This window comes from Nomia melanderi, chromosome 12 (assembly GCF_051020985.1).
Source record: "Nomia melanderi isolate GNS246 chromosome 12, iyNomMela1, whole genome shotgun sequence".
Classification (NCBI taxonomy): Eukaryota; Metazoa; Arthropoda; class Insecta; order Hymenoptera; family Halictidae; genus Nomia; species Nomia melanderi.
In genome coordinates, this window is record NC_135010.1 from 10,187,178 (window position 1) to 10,210,253 (window position 23,076).

Here is a 23,076-nt window from a genome sequence, read left to right on the forward strand (position 1 = left end):
AACAAAACTGCATGCAGCATTCGAACCAACGGAAAATTATACGTGTCGCCGTTTTCGACATACCCTTTAATAAGGTTGACGATACGATGTATTCGTGATTGGTACAGGATTGCTTTTTCCCTTTAAAAGTCGGAAAGTACTTGAACACGATGAATTTCGAACAAGATGTATTCCATGACTAGAAACGAATACGTCACTAGAAACTACTTTAGGAAACTGAAAACGTGAAGAGAAAAACAAGTGGTTTTTCGAACAGTCAAATTTACGTTCACACTGCTGAATAATGTACACTATCACGCCAACACATTTTGCGAAAAATTGATTCTAGGTCTGCATTATAGAAACGAATATATTTGGAACGCTACTCGTGAAGCACGATTATATTTTGTATTCGGAAACGATTATTGAGTTCGAGATACCGGCACTGAAGCTAGATGCGCCATGTTAGTTACACATCACGTTTAAAGGGAATCGATCGTTGCGACAAAACTGTACTCGAAATAACATACTGAACCATCCGGCAACTAATTTTGATTGATCGTTTATTTAATATTACTATCCTTATATATCATTGATATTTCTAATATAAACGAACCAGATCATACGATGGAGACTTCACACTTATTGAAAGAAAAAAATAATGTCTGTATTTCGATTTTGACTACAGTCTTGCCCAATAAGACTGGACAGTAAATATAAACAAAGCATTCGCGAATTAATAAGCACACTGCTTGCACGTACGTTTGTCCCAGTCGAATTAGTATTAACCGTAGAAAAGTAATGAATTTTTTGATATTATTTACTACTGAGTTTATATGTTTGCAGTCGTATATAGATTTTGATAATGTTCCACATATAATAGGTCGTTAACGTGTACTCGCATCCCATTAATATTATTAATCGAAAATTCACATAACCGAAAATAGATATAAATAGATACAAATTGTATAAGTAGTTTATTTTTTATTTTTTAATTTCAATCAATAATATAATTATGTATTTCATAAACAGAGTTTTTAAAAATTTTTTTCTCGTGTCAATTTGTATTGAAAGGAACATGACAATATATCAAGGAAGACTGTTAATAATTCTTTAAAATTATTAACCGCATTCATTATCATTTATTATATCATGTGTAACTTATAGCTAAAATATAATAATAAGATATCTCTATACTAACATAAGAAATGCTTTCAAACAATCAAGTGGATGTGAAAATATTTAAATTCCAGTCTTTGCTGATTGCAGCATTTTTATATAACATCTAAGTTTAAAGTTTTTATGAGTTTTTATTTTACTAAAGATCTAAGTTTTTTGCAAAATAGTTTTATATAAATGATTTTAACTTTCTATAATAACGTAAGAAAATTAATGCATATATGCACTTATACTTTTAAACGAAAAACATTGGAGAATTTTGCATTTGCAAAGACAATCTTCGTTGTTGCTCCCGCGGCAGATCGTCTAGATTTATATGTTCACTAAAATGATATAGATTATAGATATGTAACAGGTATGAACAATGATACATTGAACTCACATAAAACTGAAATACTTACTTATGTATCCATGCTCTAGCCCTATATGCAGCTAAATGAGCATAATAGGTGGGTGCAGGATAGCTGACAGATCTTGTACACCTTGCAAACAAATGACAAAGATAATATGTCAATTGCTCAATTTCATCTTCTGTCATCCCAATTTCGTTGCAGATACATCTATACTTCGTAGGCCTTGCAGTGCCCTACAAAAGTTTGTTGCACGTATCAGTACTTTAATATGTTCTCTATATATATGATACGAATAAATTATCGTAGTATAAGTCGTGTATTTTTTAGAATATTAAAGAATATTAAGACATACTTGAATGCTAGCATGAGATACAAGGTAGAAATCAATATGACTTGGATGTGTGATGTCTGTATCAACAACGGTACCAGCTTGCACATTAAAATTCCTGTCGTCCGAATTGGCTTTGTCAGTCGGAAAGAGACGTATGTGGTGTCTCTTTTGAACCACAAGAAACGTTATTGGAATTTTATCAGTTCCATTTCCCACTTTCGAGATAGCGTTTTTTATAGCGGTTAACTCAAAATGCATCACTTGGGGAAGGTGTCCTTCACTCACGCCATCTCTGCGGATACGCAGAAACAAAATATCAACCCAACTGTCCTTGTACTAAAACTTATATTTCTTAGATAATATTTACCGATAAAAGATAATTTTCTGTGGTTTTTTATGTGTTGCGCGATAAAAGAATAGTAACTGATTGCACATTATTTGTTCAAGATCGAGAATTATTTCCTCTTTCGGTGGCTGGAGTCTTACTTCAACATTATATTGGAAAGCATTTGGAGTATGACTCGATGCAACCTAAGCAATAAAAATATTATATATGATAGGATAAAAAGGCAATGAGATATAATTATTACCGCAGCAATTGAAGGTATATTTATAGAATCCGGAGATGGATGAGTCACATCCGCACCTACTAACATGCATGGGGTCTCTAAGCAAGGTGGTCTGAAACATCATTTCATATGCATATTTAATATTTATAAAAGAGAAATTTATAAAATCATCATTAGAAACAGATAATATTACCGCTGATAAAGTAGATGGTTAACACCATTAAGTTTCGAGTTAATCTTCAATAAAATATTTGTAACTGTCGCATCAGTCAGTTTTTCTAATGTTTTTGACTTTATGCATTGAGTTACTACACCCCCTCTTATTTTCAATTCGGAGATCTGCTTCACCACACCTGAAATGTTAGATAACTGTTCACTGATACAACTTTCATTTTAAGTAGATTGCAATTGTACTACTTACTGTATGCATTATCTATATTTGGAATTACTACGACAACCAGTTTTATTCCTTGTTTCTTCTTTTCGGCAAAAAATGTTGAAATGTTGCCGATACCTTTACCGTATATAGGAAAGGATGCGAATGGAGTTTGTGCTTTTCCAATTACCATATTGATGAAATTACCTGAAAAATAATTGTAATGATATAATTTACCTAGTATTTTTACAGCATTCTACACAATTTCAAATATTACATTAATTTTAATTCAGTATGTAAGTGCCGATTCTTGAAATCATCGCGGTATACTCTGCTGTCGGGTACCGACAGACTACGCACTGCCCGTAAAGTAGAACGCACGTGCTAAAACCGATTCACTGAATCGTCTCGCCACTCTTTTCAAAATTGAACGCAAGAAATGAGCGCGTGGCTTTTTAAATTCGAAACGCTCTTCGATTGCGCGTTCAGTCTAAGTTATCAGTCACCTTCGGTCCGCGACCATTACGGTCGTCGTTTTAATGAACAGAATAATATCACGCAAGTGTACATTTTGTTCGGGAAACTATCATCCTGACTCTTTCGACCTTCCTTACAATTAACAACAGAAAAAAATCATGTACTGACCACCCTCTCGTAATTTTTTATGTAAACCATCCTGTAATTGTCGGTCTTGTACTCTGGTGTCTAAGTTCAAAATAGTCCATTCATTGTCTCCTAAATTGCTCGGGTTTAAAAATTTGTCTGCTCGCCATACTCCTTTCGTCACACGTACTGGCTCTTGTCTAGCATATTTTAATTTAGGAGCTTCGAGGACTCTAGCTGGTATTTCCTCAAATTTTTGTGACACAGACAGGTTAAATTCCTTCATGAGAGTCGGTTGTTCATTTATATTCATCTGTCGCAACTGAAAAAATATTCGTGAAAACAGAGATAAGCATCAGGTATGTGGATTTGTAGACTATCGTGTTGATAGAGAATTGGCACCCGAGACAGTACAAGGGCAGAAGAGGTCTTAAGATGTATATTTTGATTACAATATTGATCGATTTTGTGTGCCTAGTATGAATTTGGATTGCTTTTAGGTGCCTTTTTTCTATTAACACGTAATACTTTTAACTCTAATATTCCTACTCCATTCATAATTTTTTCTTTGCGTTTCCGAGTATCCGTTGCTGCCTGTCTAATCAGGGCTGATGTTTGAGATTCGTCCATTTTCTTTTGTATAACTTGCCCGGCTACAATTGTACATAACTGTAAAACAAAAATAAAAATTGTACAAATTTCAGATATGCTACGCTTAATTGTAAGTTTAGGGTAATGATATATATATACATATATATATATATATATATATATACCTCCATTGGCAAATATATCTTTCGGTCATTATTACGAGATCCGACCCAAAGACAAGGTAGCTCTGCTTGTTTTAATGTATATCTTTTCTGTTGGGAAAAATATTTTTCTACCGACCATAATTCTCCATTATCGGTTTTAAATTTGTGATTTCTCGCAGATACACCTAATTCATTTACTCTGTATGTCCTTTTACTATTTGGTTGCCCAGGTATTTCATATTGAATTTTTAATCCTTTTAGAAACTTGTTTATTGTGTCAGCATTTCGTTTTATATCATCTTCAGTTATCGTTCTGAGAGGTTGGTCGTTTTTATACCGTTTACAAAGGTCTTTCAACAAGTCGATAATTGATTGAGGAGTTGGAAATCCTTTGTGAGCAACTAATTACAGAATATAAACTACTATTAGTGTAATGTATAATAACACCATATCCATTGTAATAAAATTATACCTCAGTTTATAAAATGCCAAATAAATTGTAAATATTTGTATAGTAATAGGAACAATAAGTATCTTACCATCTACATTCAAGTAAGGTTTCCAGCCAATTACAGCAGATTGAAAAACTCCAACCCACATATCTAAGCCATTGGTCAATGACACAACTCTGCCAGGTTGCGGTTCATAGAAAAATGATCTGCCCACCTGTTTAAGAATCATTCTTTAGTTCAAATGAAATAATTATTCAAGTACATAATCATGGATTAGAATCAATTAATTATACAATTTCACTAGTTTACTGTTATTACATTAGTATTATGACGTTATAAAGTAACTCACAGGAACAGCATTACGCGCTGTTCCATGTCTTAGAATGATGTCTAAAGCTTGTATACATTTCTGTTCACTTTGAAATTCCATGGAATCATATTTCATATTTTTTAACCATGTCATATCAAGAACTGCTGCTTTCTTCATATATATTTTAAAAACTCGATTTTTTTGACGCTCAACGTCAAAAACTGTCACCTCATCTGGTATCTGTAAATAGAATTAAACTATGCAGTTATTTTTAGTCACTTTAATTGTAAATGCAGTTGCACAATTAGCGAAATATTCATTACAATTAATTGCTTACATACACTTTGATCACCGAAAGGAAGTTCTTTTGCGCTGTAAGCATTCTTTCTCCCATCAAATGCTGGATATCTATTGGGAAAATGGTTTTTCCTATATTGTTCAAACACTGGTCTCATCAAAAATTTGGGTTTGTCTGGATCAATGACTACGTCGTAATGTACGATACATGTTTCAAAAGTTGGTTTAAAAACAAGTCTGAACATGTTTGTTTCTACAGTGATTTTTCTTCCAGCCTGTCCTGGAGCACATCTTCTTGGTATGTGTTCAATATACATGTTTTGCAGTTCCGATGAGAGTACACTTCTTCCTCTATTACTCAATTTAATGCCCTCCTAAATGAAGAAACAATAACATTGTACATTTATCTACTGAATTATAAAATACGATTTGTACTCCTGTATTAGATATATCTTACCATTTGCTGAACTATAGATGATTGTGAGGAAACTGATTCCAATTGCTGTTGTGGCTTGGGTGGTGTTTGTTGCTGTTGCTGTTGTGAAGTAGGAGGTAGTTGTTGCTGTTGGCGTTGTTGCCAAACAGATGGTGGACCCTGTTGCTGCTGTTGTGGAACAGGTTCTCCTTGTTGTTGCTGTTGTGAAGTAGGAGGTAGTTGTTGCTGTTGGCGTTGTTGCCAAACAGATGGTGGACCCTGTTGCTGCTGTTGTGGAACAGGTTCTCCTTGTTGTTGCTGTTGTGAAGTAGGAGGTAGTTGTTGCTGTTGGCGTTGTTGCCAAACAGATGGTGGACCCTGTTGCTGCTGTTGTGGAACAGGTTCTCCTTGTTGTTGCTGTTGTGGAGTAGCAGGTAGGTGTTGCTGTTGGCGTTGTTGCTGTTGGCGTTGTTGCTGTTGGCGTTGTTGCTGTTGGCGTTGTTGCTGTTGGCGTTGTTGCTGTTGGCGTTGTTGCCAAACATATGGTGGACCCTGTTGCTGCTGTTGTGCAACAGGTTCTCCTTGTTGTTGCTGTTGTGAAATTAGAGGTAGTTGTTGCTGTTGGCGTTGTTGCCAAACAGATGGTGGACCCTGTTGCTGCTGTTGTGGAACAGGTTCTCCTTGTTGTTGCTGTTGTGGAGTAGCAGGTAGGTGTTGCTGTTGGCGTTGTTGCTGTTGGCGTTGTTGCTGTTGGCGTTGTTGCCAAACATATGGTGGACCCTGTTGCTGCTGTTGTGGAACAGGTTCTCCTTGTTGTTGCTGTTGTGGAGTAGCAGGTAGGTGTTGCTGTTGGCGTTGTTGCCAAACATATGGTGGACCCTGTTGCTGCTGTTGTGCAACAGGTTCTCCTTGTTGTTGCTGTTGTGAAATTAGAGGTAGTTGTTGCTGTTGGCGTTGTTGCCAAACATATGGTGGACCCTGTTGCTGCTGTTGTGGAACAGGTTCTCCTTGTTGTTGCTGTTGTGGAGTAGCAGGTAGGTGTTGCTGTTGGGGTTGTTGCTGTTGGCGTTGTTGCCAAACAGATGGTGGACCCTGTTGCTGCTGTTGTGGAACAGGTTCTCCTTGTTGTTGCTGTTGTGAAGTGGAAGGTAGTTGTTGCTGTTGGCGTTGTTGCCAAACAGATGGTGGACCTTGTTGCTGCTGTTGTGGAACAGGTTCCCCTTGTTGTTGCTGTTGGTGTTGTTCCGAAACATTTTGTTTTTGTTTCCGGGATTTTTTTCCAGATCGTGTCATCTGTAGCTGTTGGTATTGTGGAATATATGGTCTTTGTTTCGCCTACTGTTGCTGTTCCTGTTCCAGCTCCTGTTGTAAAGAAGATAGTTATTCTTGTAACTGTTTCTGCTGTTACTGTTACAGAGTAGCTTCATTCCTCTCGAACCCCTATCAATGGAGTTGTCTTTCGGAATCGAAACCTCGAGGACGTACAACGAACCGAATGTCTTTCACGTAGAACAGAAAACAACTAAACCCTTATAGCTACGAGAAACTTCAGGTACACGAAGAATAACGTACTGATCGGATAACGCCTCACGGATAGATCCGTCGATAGATTCGCGTGCATGCGACTAAACATATGCGAGATGGAAAACGAGATGTGTGTTATCGAATAAAACTTATTATAACACCCACTTCTATCTGAATGTAAAATACAGGTATTTTTCGGTTATATCTTCATAACCGTTAAAGAAACCGCTACACTACAATACCGGTATGAGGTCATACTGATATATTTTAATCTACATTTACCGGTGTTATTTCGGTTTTTTATTTTCTTATCAGTGAAGAATATTTTCGTAAGAATAGATGTGTTTCCACCGAGAACGGTCTCACAGGCAATCATGAATGAGAGTGGCAATGATTTCGAAGAAATGACAGTATATATTTGCCTCCCAACGCTTATTTTGTTGCTCAACTACATAATAAATGCAGCGACAAATTTCTGTTTGTGCGTTTTATTGTCCCTCCCCGCTTTCATTGTTGATTGCAGCTCCAACGTAAATGTATTTTTAGTCTTCAACCGTAGTACATCTAAAAAAACCGGAGAAATACCGGTATAACCTTAACCTTCACTGTATGATCCGCGCACCGACGACTATTCTACGCAACACTAACAATGTATTTTTTGCGACCGCGTTCCTTCGCACCCCCCCCCCCCCAGCGCTTCTTTATTGTTGTCATCCATTCCTAGGATCCGCTACCATCTTTCCACTTTATGTAACCAGACAGCCCCGTTGATGATCTGCTTCCGTTCCGTTCCGCAGGTCTGACTCATTGGTGAACGGAAACCGACAGAGAACGGTTGCACAGAGTTGACCGCGGTTTACCTATAATACTCTACGGGTAGCAGATATCGCGAGAGACGAGTGCATACACAACCTTCGAGAATCAACAGATCAGAACAATCTATACGTGTCTATAGGACACGTGAAATATTTGCGCGGAACCGGAGGGAAAGACAGTAACGAAGCGATGAGGAGGAATCTCTTAAGAACGGGATTGCAATGCGTGAAAAGTATTCCTTGGCTTTTATCAATATTTTCTTTAAGATCAAAATTTCGTTTAGGCTCGGTAACGTACTCTCTGCAAGAGATGATAGAGAATATCTCCTTGAAATTTATGAAAATCAATATTTATAGTAAATTTATTGTAACAATTAACACGTAAGTTTGTTTCTTGTTGGGAATTTATAAATGATAAAACCATTCTTGACGAGGTTAATTACGAAGAAGAAATCGTGAGGCAAGGAGTCGAAGAACGGTATAGAAGTTCAACAACAAGAATCGAACTTTTTCCATAGGGATACGTGACCTTCAACTTCGTGTCCTCCGTTATATTCCTAATAAGGAAGGGATTACGCGATCCACCCTTCGCGTCCTCGAAACCCCGTTTGAAAGAACTGTTCCATGAATAAAATCGTTACTTCCCTATCGAAATAAGTCGTCGCGTATCGCGGTCTACGGATTAACAAAATATATATGCTAAAATACATTACGAGATAAGTCGCAAAATTCAAATAAAATAAATAATTCAAACAAAAGACAGAAATGACCGTATTGTCGACCTTTCATAGAAATTACAAAACGATCTTCGCCCGACCGCATACGTTGACACTCGGGTAATATAGGGCAACTCATAAATTAGGGCCTTCGTAAAGTGCAAGGTCGTTGCAGGCCCTAGAGAAACATGGAGGGAAGGGGTGCTTTGTTCAGAGAGTTTCCTCCAAGTCGATTTTCTTCGACTCGGCATGTTGGAATTTTGTCGTTAAACCGAATAGTCGTGTGCAGAAATTAGCCACTCCAGTGTCACCGATCGTCGATACTTTTATCTTTCAAATATATAATCAATTTGATATGTTTTAGACACGTTTGACGTATCCTGATCGCTACGCTCCTCTTTCCTGCGCCTTCTACAGTACAAAAAGTTATCGGTATATTTATTCAATAGGGAAATCGGATCGCGGTATTTCGAGCGGAAATCGATCGATCGTTGCGGGGAGTGTATATCAAATTTTCGATTTTGTAAGGCCGTTTGACGCGCAGTAGATCGGGCAATCGAACGATACGCGTAATGCTACGGCCGGGTCAACGAGAATAGAACATAGCAACAAGCATAGAACGAGCAATGACCTCTTGTAGGTATGTACACACATAATCATCAAACACGTACACTCGTCCTATCCGTTTTCAATAAAATCACTTCGGATCAGGCGAATACATCTCGAAAATTTGCCTTTCTGTGGCTGTCATCCTAATCAGGGTTGAATCATAGATATCGTTGTCCTGTTCTTGGAAATATTGCGTCATGAACGTAGGTACTCAGCAATTGTTTAGACAAGTGTTATCACGAGTTTCACGAGAAATGGAATTTTCTATCTGAAGGAGTGTATGGGCATATACACGAATATACAAAAAGTAAGACTCTACCAATTGATCTATTTGTATAAATTGGATTTCGCACATAAAAACACTCACATAATTTGATTTTTATTTTTTAATCAAAATCAGTATTATATGCGATTGATGATTTGATATTTCCGACACCTATACCATAACAAATAAAACTGACATCATGTTTAATGAGTCAAGACATGTCATTTGATGTTTATTTGAAATTATGTACGTGTTGGCATGTGCGAAATATAATTAATATAAACAGATCAATTGAAAAAACAAATGAAAAAGAAACTACGTCGCTCGAACCGAGCCCACAAATTGCAAATTCTGTACTCTACTGTCACTCCGTCACTGCTTCTATTTATACGCTCGTCCAGATAATAAACACAGTTATCATAAAGCTTGAATAACACTCATCTAAAAAACTATCGACCATCTACGCTTATGATGCTATATTTTCATAAACAACACAGTATCCAAAAATGTGCAACATTTAATAAATCAGCGATCTGTAATCTTCGCACTGTCCTTGTAATAGCAGATGTTTTGCTATCTTGACGGCCATTCCGTCCGTTTAATACAGAAACGACGAAATTCGAATTTAAGAAAAAATGAATTGTGTCGAACAAAACTGCATGCAGCATTCGAACCAATCGAAAATTATACTTTTAGCCGTTTTCAACGTACCCTTTAATAACGTTGACGATACGATGTATTCGTAACTGGCACAGGACTCCTCTTTTCGTTTAAAAGTCGGAAAGTACTCGAAGATGATGAATTTCGATCAGGATGTATTCCATTACCAGAAATGAACACGTCACTAGAAATTACTCTGTGGCGTCCAGTTCACATCAGTCTTCTGACGTGCAAGTTACCCATTCGCCTCGCTCGCGCAAGAAGGCACTCGTTCTTAGGGACTTTTTAAGCTGTGCACCCTGCATCGTTTCCGGTCATCAGCAACAGCCTCTACAGATGGTAACACTGTAACCGGTAATGTAACCGATTTTCTTTTAATCGCAAGTAAGGACATTTCGGTGCTCAATTTCTTACACGCCAATCATCGAGCTGTACGCACGCATTGGTCTATTCACCCTCACCCCATTCGTTGCGGCGACCGCGTACTTCGTTATTTCAAATGATCTCTGAGAGATCTCTTTCATCTTCTTCTATCCTATTTTCGATACTAATTTGCTATTCGTTAATACGGTAACACGTAACCAATTAAAACTATGACCAAAATCCCTAGTGAGAGATCCCCTCCTACCAGTGAAGCCAGGAAATGACGAAACAGTCTTTTTTCCCCGCCCCACCATATTTCTTTCCGTACCATCTTACTCATCAGCGGGAATCCTCAAACAATCTCCGTAATTCCCCGATCTGGTCGCACTGCCTCTTGCCGTTATCGGATCCGCCCCGTAAATAACGCGGGGAATATCTACTCGTTCCGCTTTCTCATTGCCATCTTAATTTCTTTAAGTGCCTGGAATACCCTTCTTAATTGTAATGGTTTGGAAATATACTTCAGACTTCTCGCTTGCACAAACTGTAGTTACTCTCTTCTTCGTCTTGCACAAGATTTTTGCATGGTGTCGTTTGCGCGCGATATTGCTAATTAGAAGCACATAAACCGGACACTACTTAGGGAACTAAAAGTATACAGAGAAAAAGAAATGGTTTGTCGATCAGTCAAATTTACATTTACATTAATGCTCGCTTAAATTTGTTAATTTCGGGACCCGAGATTAATATGCTCGCGAGCAGAATGGCGTTCTTCTTTCAGGAATTAACTGGAGCACAGTTTGACTTGACGAGCAACAGTCGGAGGAATATAATAAGGAGAAGCAAGATAGATACAGTATGTCAAGCATCGATGGTTGAGATTTAACAATTTAAAGGGGTACTGCGAATGTAAAACATCCAACAAAGGAAATATCAATTTCAGTAATTTCAATATTACCATCTCAAGCAAAGTGTCGCTGAATTGTTCTGATTAAAATGAGTCCAAATACGATATAAAATCGGAGTAGTTTTACCGACTTAAATATATAGATTTCGATAATGTTCATTATATAATAGGTCGTTAACGTGTACTCGCATACCATTAATATTATTAATTGAAAATTCACATAACTGAAAATTGATATAGGTAGATACAAATTGTATAAGTAGTTTATTTTTTTATTTAGATTTTAATCAATAATATAGTTATGTATTTCGTAAAAATCGTTTTTGAGTTAAATCTATATTGAAAGGCACATGACAATGTATTATGGAAGACTGTTAATAATTTTTTAAAATCATTAACTACATTCATTATCATTTATTATAATATGCGTTTGTACCACGAAAAAATGTATAGTTAAAATATAATAAGAAAATATCTCTATATTAATATAAAAAATACTCTCGAACAATAAAATGGTTGTAAAAATATTCATACCATTTCCAGTCTTTACTGATAACAGTATTTTTATATAAAATCTAATTCTAAAATTTCTACTAATTGTCGTTTTTTTAAAAAACTACATTCTTGCAGAATAGTTTAATATAAATAATTTTAACTCTCTATAATAGCGCAAGAAAATAAATGCAGATGTGCATTTATACTTTTAAACAAAAAACATTGGAGAATTTTTCATTTTTGGAGTTAACTTTTTTCGTTCCTCTTCTTGTAAGTCGTCTAGATTTATATGTTCACTAAAATGATATAGATTATAGATATGTAACAGGTATGAACAATGATACATTGAACTACACATAAAACTGAAATACTTACTTATGTATCCATGCTCTAGCCCTATATGCAGCTAAATGAGCATAATAGGTGGGTGCAGGATAGCTGACAGATCTTGTACACCTTGCAAACAAATGACAAAGATAATATGTCAATTGCTCAATTTCATCTTCTGTCATCCCAATTTCGTTGCAGATACATCTATACTTCGTAGGCCTTGCAGTGCCCTACAAAAGTTTGTTGCACTTATCAATACTTTAATATGTTCTCTATATATATGATAGGAATAAATTATCGTAGTATAAGTTGTGTATTTTTTAAAATATTGAGGAATATTAACACATACTTGAATGCTAGCATGAGATACAAGGTAGAAATCAATATGTCTTGGATGTGTGATATCTGTATCAACAATGGTACCAGCTTGCACATTAAAATTCCTGTCGTCCGAATTGGCTTTGTTAGTCGGAAAGAGACGTATGTGGTGTCTCTTTTGAACCACAAGAAACGTTATTGGAATTTTATAAGTTCCATTTCCCAATTTCGAGATAGCCCTTTTTATAGCAGATATTTCTCTATGCATTACTTGGGGAAAGTGTCCTTCACCCACGCCATCTCTGTGGATATGCAAAAATAAAATAACCCAATTGTCTATGTACTAAAACTTACATTTCTTAGATAATATTTACCGATAAAAAATGATTTTGTCTGGTATTTCACCTACATTGGTGTGATAGAGCTCTAACTGCTTCAACATTATGTTTTCAAGATCGAGAATTATTTCCTCTTTCGGTGGCTGGAGTCTTAATTCAACATCATATTGGAAAGTATTTGATTGACTCGAAACAACCTAAGTAGCAGAAATATTATATATGATAGGACAAAAAGGCAATGAGATATAATTATTACCGCAGCTATTGAAGGTGTATTTTTAGCATCAGGGGATGGATGAGTCACATCCGCACCTACTAACATGGATGGGGTATCTAAGCAACGTGGTCTGAAACATCATTTTATATGCATATTTAATATTTATAAAAGAGAAATTTATAAAATCATCATTAGAAACAGATAATATTACCGCTGATAAAATAGATGGTTAATACCATTAAGTTTTGAGTTAATCTTCAATAAAATATTTGTAATTGTCGTATCAGTCAGATTTTCTATTGTTCTTAACTTTATGCATTGAGTTACTATACCCCCTATTATCAATTCAGAGGACTTCTTCACCAAACCTGACATGTTAAATAATTGTTTACTGATACTACTTTCATTTTAAGTGGATTACAATTGAACTACTTACTGTATGCATATATATTTGGAATTACTACCATAACAAGTCTTATTCCTTGGTTCTTCTTTCTGGCCAAAAAATTTAATACTTCATCATTTATTTTACTGCTCCTAGAGAGATCGCAGATAGGAAATAACATTTTTCCAAGTGACATATTGACCTTCGCAGCTAAAAAATAATTATAAAGAAATACTAAAAGTAGTATTTTTACAACATTCTATAAAATTTTGAATATTGCGTAAATTTTAATTCATTAATAATAGTAAAAAATCATGGGAAACTATCATCCTGAACCTTCCGACCTCCGTCGCAATTAATAACAGAAAAGAATCATGTACTGACCACATTCTTGGAATCTTTTACAAAAACCATTCTGTAATTCTCTGATACTTGTTTTGGCGTCTAAGTTCAAAATAGTCCATTCATTGTCTTTTAAACTGCTCGGGTGTAAAAATTTTTCAGCTTGCCATACTCCTTTTGTCACACATACTGGCTCTTGTCTAGCATATTTTAATTTAGGAGCTTCGAGGACTCTGGCTGATATTTTTTCAAATTCTGGTAACACAGACAGGTTAAATTCCTTCATCAGAGTCGGTTGTTCATTTATATTTATCTGTTGCAGCTAAAAACATATTCGTGAAAACAGAGATAAGCATCAGGTATGTAGATTTGTAAACTTTCGTGCTGATAGAGAATTGGCACCCGAGACAGTACAAGGGCAGAAGAGGTCTTAAGATGTATATTTTGATTACAATATTGATCGATTTTGTGTGCCTAGTATGAATTTGGATTGCTTTTAGGTGCCTTTTTTCTATTAACACGTAATACTTTTAACTCTAATATTCCTACTCCATTCATAATTTTTTCTTTGCGTTTCCGAGTATCCGTTGCTGCCTGTTTAATCAGGGCTGATGTTTGAGATTCGTCCATTTTCTTTTGTATAACTTGCCCGGCTACAATTGTACATAACTGTAAAACAAAAATAAAAATTGTACAAATTTCAGATATGCTACGCTTAATTGTAAGTTTAGGGTAATGATATATATATATATATATACCTCCATTGGCAAATATATCTTTCGGTCATTATTACGAGATCCGACCCAAAGACAAGGTAGCTCTGCTTGTTTTAATGTACATCTTTTCTGTTGGGCAAAATATTTTTCTACCGACCATAATTCTCCATTATCGGTTTCAAATTTGTAATTTCTTGCGGATGCACCTAATTCATTTACTCTGTATGTCCTTTTACTATTTGGTTGCTCGGGTATTTCATATTGAATTTTTAAGCCTTTTAGAAACCTGTTTATTTTTTCAGCATTTCGTTTTATATCATATTCAGTTATCGTTTGGAGAGGTTCGTCGGTTTTTTTCCGTTTACAAAGGTCTTTCAACAAGTCGATAATTGGTTTAGGAGTTGGAAATCCTTTGTGAGCAACTAATTACAGAATATAAACTACTATTAGTGTAATGTGTAATAACACCATATCCATTGTAATAAAATTATACCTCAGTTTATAAAATGCCAAATAAATTGTAAATATTTGTATAGTAATAGGAACAATAAGTATCTTACCATCTACATTCAAGTAAGGTTTCCATCCAATTACAGCAGATTGAAAAACTCCAACCCACATATCTAAGCCATTGGTCAATGACACAACTCTGCCAGGTTGCGGTTCATAGAAAAATGATCTGCCCACCTGTTTAAGAATCATTCTTTAGTTCAAATGAAATAATTATTCAAGTACATAATCATGGATTAGAATCAATTAATTATACAATTTCACTAGTTTACTGTTATTACACTAGTATTATGACGTTATAAAGTAACTCACAGGAACAGCATTACGCTCTGTTCCATGTCTTAGAATGATGTCTAAAGCTTGTATATATTTCTGTTGACTTTGAATTGATATGGAATCATATTTCATATCTTTTAACCATGTCAAATCAAGAACTGCTGCTTTCTTCAGATGTACTTTAAAAGTATGATTTCTTTGACCTCCAACATCAAAAACTGTCACCTCATCTTCTTCCTGTAAATAGAAATATACTATGCAGTTATTTTTAGACACTTGAATTGTAAATGCAGTTGCACAATCAGCGAAATATTCATCACAATTAATTGCTTACATACACTTTGATCACCGAAAGGAAGTTCTTTTGCGCTGTAAGCATTCTTATTCCCATCAAATGCTGGGTATCTATTGGTAAAATGTTTATTCCTATATTGTTCAAAGGCTGATCTCAACAAAAACTTCGGTTTGTCTGGATTAAAGACCACATCATAATGTACAATACATGTTTCAAAAGTTGGTTTAAATAGAAGTCTGAACATGTTTGTTTCTACAGTGATTTTTCTTCCACTCTGTCCTGTAGTGCATCTACTGGGTATTTGATCAATATACATCTTTTGCATTTCCGATGAGAGTGTACATCTTTCACGATCACCACGCCCTTTAATGTGCTTCTAAATGAAGAAACAATAACATTGCACATTTATCTATTGAATTACAAAATACGATTTGTACAGCTCTATTTCTTACCATTTCTTCAGTTTGCGGTGATTCTGAAGTCAATTGTTCCCCTTGCTGCTCCTGCTGGTGCTGTATTGGAATATGAGATTCTTGGTACTGCCAGTGTTGCTGTGAAGTAGACGGACGTTGTTGTTGTTGCTGATAATAAACTGACGGATCTTGTAGCATTTGCTGTTGTGGCTTGGGAGGTGTTCGTTGCTGCTGCTGTTGTGGCTTGGGTGGTGTTCGTTGCTGCTGCTGTTGTGGCGTGGGTGGTGTTCGTTGCTGCTGCTGTTGTGGCTTGGGTGGTGTTCGTTGCTGCTGTTGTTGTGGCTTGGGTGGTGTTCGTTGCTGCTGTTGTTGTGGCTTGGGTGGTGTTCGTTGCTGCTGTTGTTGTGGCTTGGGTGGTGTACGTTGCTGCTGCTGTTGTGGCTTGGGTGGTGTTCGTTGCTGCTGTTGTTGTGGCTTGGGTGGTGTTCGTTGCTGCTGCTGTTGTGGCGTCGGTGGTGTACGTTGCTGCTGCTGTTGTGGTTTGGGTGGTGTTCGTTGCTGCTGCTGTTGTGGTTTGGGTGGTGTTCGTTGCTGCTGCTGTTGTGGCTTGGGTGGTGATCGTTGCTGCTGCTGTTGTGGCTTGGGTGGTGATCGTTGCTGCTGCTGTTGTGGCTTGGGTGGTGATCGTTGCTGCTGCTGTTGTTGTGTAGTAGGTGGTCCATATTGTTGCTGATAATGAATTGGTGAACTTTCGAAGTGTAATTGTGCTGGTTGTACAACAGATGGAATATGTTGCTGTGATGATTGTGCAGTATGTGAAATATCTAGCTGTGGTTGTTGTAGAATACGTGGTCCTTGTAGTTGCCACGGATGTGACATGTATGGTATAGGTTGCTGAACAAATTGTGAACCTTGTTCTTGCTGATGTGCTATATATTGTAATTGTTGCTGCATCAGTTGATGTTGTTGAATCTGTAGTGCTTCTTGCTGCTGCTGTTGTTGAATCTGTAGTGCTTGTTGCTGCTGCTGTTCTTGAATCTGTAGTGCTTGTTGCTGCTGTTGTGCAATAGCTAGTGATGTATATGACAGCTCAGGTCCGACTTGTAAATGTGGTGGTGAATACTGTTGTGAACCAAGTTGTAAATACCGTTGTGGACTAAGTTGTAAATACTGTTGTGGACCAACTTGTAAATACTGTTGTGGACCAACTTGTAAATAGTGTTGTGGACTAAGTTGTACTTCCTGCAGACCCAGTCGCTGTTGTGGAGTAGGTGGTGCTTGTTGTTGTTCGGGAGTAGGTGGTGCTTGTTGCTGTTCTGGAGTATGCGGTGATCGTTGCTGTTGTTGAGGAGGTGGTGTTTGTTGCCGTCCGGGATTATGCGGTGATCGTTGCTGTTGTTGAGTAGGTGGTGTTTGTTGCCGTCCGGGATTATGCGGTGATCGTTGCTGTTGTTGAGGAGGTGGTGTTTGTTGCCGTCCGGGATTATGCGGTGATCGTTGCTGTTGTTGAGTAGGTGGTGTTTGTTGCCGTCCGGGATTATGCGGTGATCGTTGCTGTTGTTGAGTAGGTGGTGTTTGTTGCCGTCCGGGATTATGCGGTGATCGTTGCTGTTGTTGAGGAGGTGGTGTTTGTTGCCGTCCGGGATTATGCGGTGATCGTTGCTGTTGTTGAGTAGGTGGTGTTTGTTGCTGTTGTTGAGTATGCGGTGATCGTTGCTGTTGTTGAGGAGGTGGTGTTTGTTGCCGTCCGGGATTATGCGGTGATCGTTGCTGTTGTTGAGTAGGTGGTGTTTGTTGCCGTCCGGGATTATGCGGTGATCGTTGCTGTTGTTGAGTAGGTGGTGTTTGTTGCCGTCCGGGATTATGCGGTGATCGTTGCTGTTGTTGAGGAGGTGGTGTTTGTTGCCGTCCGGGATTATGCGGTGATCGTTGCTGTTGTTGAGTAGGTGGTGTTTGTTGCTGTTGTTGAGTAGGTGGTGTTTGTTGCTGTTGTTGCGTATGCGGTGATCGTTGCTGTTGTTGAGGAGGTGGTGTTTGTTGCCGTCCGGGATTATGTGGTGATCGTTGCTGTTGTTGAGTAGGTGGAGTTTGTTGCCGTCCGGGATTATGCGGTGATCGTTGCTGTTGTTGAGTAGGTGGTGTTTGTTGCCGTCCGGGATTATGCGGTGATCGTTGCTGTTGTTGAGTAGGTGGTGTTTGTTGCCGTCCGGGATTATGCGGTGATCGTTGCTGTTGTTGAGTAGGCGGTGTTTGTTGCTGTTCAGGTGTAGGTGGTGTTTGTTGCTGTTGTGGAGTAGGCGGTGTTTGTTGCTGTTCAGGTGTAGGTGGTGTTTGTTGCTGTTGTGGAGTAGGCGGTGTTTGTTGCTGTTCAGGTGTAGGTGGTGTTTGTTGGTGTTGTGGAGTAGGCGGTGTTTGTTGCTGTTCAGGTGTAGGTGGTGTTTGTTGTTGCTGTTTTTCATGTTGTCGTAGAGCAGGTGGCTTTTGTTGTTGCGCTTGTTCTTCAGCTAATTTTCTTTTGTAGTGCCGTTGTTCTTTTTTGGAAAGAGGGTGTTCATGTTGTACTGAAGTAGATGGTTCCTGTTGTCGTGAAGTAGATTGTTCCTGTTGTTGTTGTTGCGAAGTAGATTCTTTCCGATGTCCTTTTTTCTTTTCTGGCGCCTTTTTAGGTTTTGAGTGGTCTGACTCATCATCCTTCCCTATGTAGGAAATGCCTCGTAATAAAGTAGGCGTATGCGGTTCTGTTAGTACAGTTGACCTACCATATCCACACCCCCCTCCCCTCCAGCACCACTAAGTTAAAAGTGCACAGTTGCAAAATATTGGCGTAGAATTTCGTTTCTGCGCAGCGATGGCTTTTTGTTTATTGAATCCAGGGGACATGGGGGCTTGGCTACTATGCTTCCTAGGAGTATCAAGGTGGAGCATGGGGTCGATTCCCCTTGCTTCTCCCTCTTTAAAACTTGTTCGAACTGAGCATGAAAACGGTAAGTCAACTGTACTCTAGTGCAAGGGTGTTTAACTGGGAGCTTGCCAGCACTCTAGTGACACTCCCCTCACGAAAAATTACCTTTCAGTCTCTATACTTACTTTTACCTGCTTGTATTGAACACTACTTACATAGAATTGTTTATGTAGTAGAGGTAGCGGGGAAACGCTGTTTTCGAGTTACTAGCATGAGGTGAGTAAGGTACTTTTGCTATAGTGTGTTGAGTACGCAACTGTTTAGGTCGCGCCAGAAAAATTCGGACGTGCTGAAGGGTACGCCCATTGCTCTACGGTAATCGAGTAGCCTAATTTCTATAAGCAGTTCGAGACTGTTCTGGCAACTCGGCACAGCTTGGAGCAACCTAATCCACTTGATTCATTCCGATCCCCTTAACCTCTTGTTCCGTGATTTATTTTGCAATTGTATTTAATGATATTACTTTATTGTTAATTATTCATTACAAGAAGAAGAGGGGTAGTTTCTGATATGTCAACACCTTTCGATTTCAATGATTTCTTAATATATTATGAAGAACATAATTTTGAACAATTTTTTCTTTTATATGTTACTCACGGAAGGCTTTTCGAGATGATCACCAAAAACTTTTGCTACCACTACATTGAATTCAGTGTAATTATTTTACATTGGTTTAATTTAGTTCAATTCAGTGTGTTCATGGTTCTAATGCATTTTCTTAGAAATGCGGGGCTGACGCAAAATTTTACTGTAGCCAAGGAGTTAAATAGAATCAGGAGAAAGTAGATATGGAGAGAGTAGTACTCCGTAAGGGGTTGACGATCAGAACGAATCAAGTAGATCGGGCTACCCGAGTACAGTTTGTCTCTTCTGAGCGGAGCACCGCACAATGGGGCGTCTTACTCGAAAAGCTGGTCAAAAACTATCACAGCGTTATTTAAAGCTCAAAAATGGTCATGTACCACATTAATGGATTTGTATATACACTAGCTACTATACTATAAAGTTAAAAATTGAACGTCCTCGAAAATTGCCAAGGTCGCATTACTATTTTTTAGTTAAAAGATTATTTTTCGGAATGTTGTATATTACAATTTATAAATGATTGAATACCATTCATCTTTTGCTTAAACAATTTTTTGTCATGTTATCGGAAATCTTTGAAAAAATCTCTTATTTGTCGTACTAATTAAATTTCAACGTCTTGATTTTGTCAAATATGACTTTAAGAGTGTAGGAGTATGTTTTTTTAAAAAATATATATTTTTGATATGTGTAGAGCAATCTGATTTTTTTCGACCCATTACACTAGAATGCCCCTTAAATTATGCTAAAATGTTAAAAGTATGTAGCCTGGGCAGCTCTGGGCAAGCAAATTTTTCAATAATTATATAAAGTAATGTCTAAATGTTAAGATACATAAAATCCAGAGAGTAGTTTTGTGGAGAAAAACAGTTTTCAATTACTATTTCGATTTCGTTTTACGGAAATCAGAATCATACTTGGTTCGTAAAAACCATAAAGAAAAAAAATGTTAGAAATTTACTTTACATACCTTTACAAACCAAATTTTTTATTCTAAATATCGGTATTTTTGAAGAAACAATGTTACAGTTTGCTTTTATAACTAATCAAGAGTACAGGGACAAGAGATATTATTCATTTTACTCGAAAATAAAATCTGACCTTTTGGCCAGCTTTGCAGCGCAAATGCCTCACTGCATAGCGTAAGGTTCACAACTGCATAGGAGCAAGGGGATTCTTCTACTCGTAATGCTCAGGCCACCTTAGCTTTCTACGCATTGTCGTTATTGGCGCGCGGCAATAACTAAGGTCGGAAGCGAGACTGAACGCGGTGAAGCAAGGCGTAACGATAGAAAATAAAATTCCCTATAGTTCCGTCTCAGTAGTTTATTGAGATTCTTCCGATTAAAATGACTCCAAACATGACGTAAATTAGTCCAGTTTTATTGATTTAGAGGAAATGTATCTTTAATTTCGTTAATTACATTAAATCGGTAAAACTACTCCGGTTCACGTCGTGTTCGGGCTCATTTTAACCAGAAAAATTTCAACAATTCGCCGATACTACATTTATCGTATGTTTAACACGTTGAATGCCGTGGGGGTCACCGGTGACTCCCAACCAAATCGAATTACTATAGTTCATTCAATTAAACGTTGATTTCAAAACATTTCTATATTATAAATATTATTAACTAATGCGGTGACGTTCAGCTAGGTGAACATGTAATAATAATAATGCAATTCAATCAAATGACTTAATATTATATTTTTTCCATTTTGTGTATTTTGTTCTATGAAATTATGCGGCGTTCAACGTCTTAAACTTGACCCGTGCAGCATCGCTTTGAAGTCCCGTGTTTTGACCCTCGATACCCAACGAACTGTGTCCGTCCCGCTTCCGCTCATTGTATCGATATCACTGTCTCGAGTCAATTCGGGGAGTAAAAGGCTTCCCTCCTCGCGAGAATTTTAATGCTGGTGCCTGACATTTTTAAAATTTAAGCGAGGGTCACTGCATTGATGCACTCACCACGGACGCCTAATCGAACCCTCTCAAATCCGCCCGAATTTTTCCCAGCCGAACCCCAAATATCGAGTACTCGCGTATTTGTACTTATAACCCGACCTCAACCTTTGGTTTGAAATTGTACACGAAATATTTCGTAAATTGACCTCAACGTTCGGTTCGCTATTTACGAAAAGTCTTGTAAATAGAATGTAACGTTCGGCTTGCTGTGTACGAAATGATTCGTGACCCCGATAAAATGTGTTATGTTTACAATTTGAAATTATAACTTCTCCTCAGTTTTTTTCGACACGTACATAGTTCGTAACAATATTAACGGTATACCCAGATAAAAAGCAAATTTTGTAAGCTGTAAGAAAAAGTATTTAATGGATACAAGTATTTAAATAATTGTATTATTCTATAGATTATATTGATGAAAATAATATATGTTGTTAAACGATAATGCTTTGATAGTTTGACTTGCGACTGTATTTTATAAAATAAATATATTGTACATTAATGTACATTACTGTATATTGCAAATATAAAATAACATCGAAGCGAATGCCAATGTGCAGAAATGAATAATGTAAATCGGTAATACAAACATTGATAAATCTGACAAACGGAGTGAAACATATTACTTTTTAAAGATAATTTATTCTTCTCTGCACTTCATTTCGTAACAGGTAGAATGTAAAAGTAATACGTAAGTAATTAATATAGTAATTAATGTGTAAGTACGTACTTTTTCTCTTTCCTGACATGGTATCTAATTCACTCGATAAGAGAACAAAATGAGAATAAATATGTAAATCGCAAAGATGTTCGACAACGAATCGAAAATTATATTGTTCCGAATCAGCGTAATTTATCTATCAAAGTATATCAATCCTCTCCGTCCTTGCAATAGCTCCAGTCACCTCGAACACGGAACGATAAATGACTCGAATGAATTTCAACATTTGAATTTCACTTTTAAATACTTTGCAACAGTATTTATTCCAATTATACAAATCTTTGAAATCAAAATATCTAGTAAGATACTTCTAATTTCTGATTGGTTAAATTTATGTCACTGATGACTTCTACCAATCACGAGCTAAAGTCAACGGTTTTTTTTCACATTTATGGTGTAGTACCAACATCTTCTATTTTATTATGCTCTGTACATATGGTATACTCAATCCAAACTTTCCTCACTTCTATAAACGATCGAAGTAATTACACTACGGTTCAGCTAATTACTAGGTTGAACTTGTATTACCATAGTAACATTCTCTTCGCGAAAAGTTATCTTTTCGATATGTATACTTTTACCTGTCGTATTGAACAATATACAGAACCGCATGCATACACAGTCTCGGGCAACTCCTAAAGTAGTAGTAGTAGGGGAATGCTGTTCGCGAGTTACTAGATTATGGGGATTCAGTTAGACACCCCTGATTTATATGTACCACGAAGA

The 23,076-nt window shown here is 37.1% G+C and overlaps 2 protein-coding genes and 1 long non-coding RNA gene across 4 annotated transcripts; 1 reads left to right on the forward strand and 2 right to left on the reverse strand.

Moving 5' to 3' along the window:
* Positions 1-943: 943 nt before the first annotated feature.
* Positions 944-10,482, reverse strand: LOC116434216 (protein argonaute-2-like). The gene is made up of 15 exons (XM_076372911.1): positions 10,260-10,482; positions 5,662-6,981; positions 5,249-5,578; positions 4,947-5,147; positions 4,685-4,811; positions 4,167-4,546; positions 3,940-4,059; positions 3,433-3,712; positions 2,833-2,994; positions 2,605-2,764; positions 2,433-2,523; positions 2,210-2,373; positions 1,864-2,134; positions 1,560-1,744; positions 944-1,481 (listed from the first exon to the last, which is right to left on the reverse strand). The coding sequence occupies exons 2-15, from the start codon at positions 6,910-6,912 to the stop codon at positions 1,394-1,396; spliced, it is 3,810 nt and encodes a 1,269-aa protein (XP_076229026.1). The 5' UTR covers positions 6,913-6,981; positions 10,260-10,482; the 3' UTR covers positions 944-1,393.
* Positions 10,483-10,602: 120 nt separating this feature from the next.
* LOC143175175 (uncharacterized) lies at positions 10,603-12,924 on the forward strand. The gene is made up of 2 exons (XR_012999888.1): positions 10,603-11,245; positions 11,353-12,924. It is a non-coding gene; the product is annotated as an uncharacterized LOC143175175 (long non-coding RNA).
* On the reverse strand, positions 11,728-22,590 carry LOC116433851 (Argonaute 2). 2 transcript variants are annotated; one of them, XM_076372909.1, is made up of 15 exons: positions 22,360-22,590; positions 16,153-18,809; positions 15,744-16,076; positions 15,442-15,642; positions 15,180-15,306; positions 14,662-15,041; positions 14,453-14,572; positions 13,946-14,225; positions 13,613-13,771; positions 13,388-13,544; positions 13,216-13,306; positions 12,996-13,156; positions 12,653-12,923; positions 12,349-12,533; positions 11,728-12,269 (listed from the first exon to the last, which is right to left on the reverse strand). In XM_076372909.1, the coding sequence occupies exons 1-15, from the start codon at positions 22,376-22,378 to the stop codon at positions 12,182-12,184; spliced, it is 5,229 nt and encodes a 1,742-aa protein (XP_076229024.1). In that variant the 5' UTR covers positions 22,379-22,590; the 3' UTR covers positions 11,728-12,181. The 2 variants fall into 2 exon arrangements, with proteins under 2 accessions (XP_076229024.1, XP_076229025.1); XM_076372910.1 differs by lacking the exons at positions 11,728-12,269; positions 12,349-12,533 and having other exon boundaries at positions 12,779-12,923; positions 13,031-13,156.
* Positions 22,591-23,076: the final 486 nt, after the last annotated feature.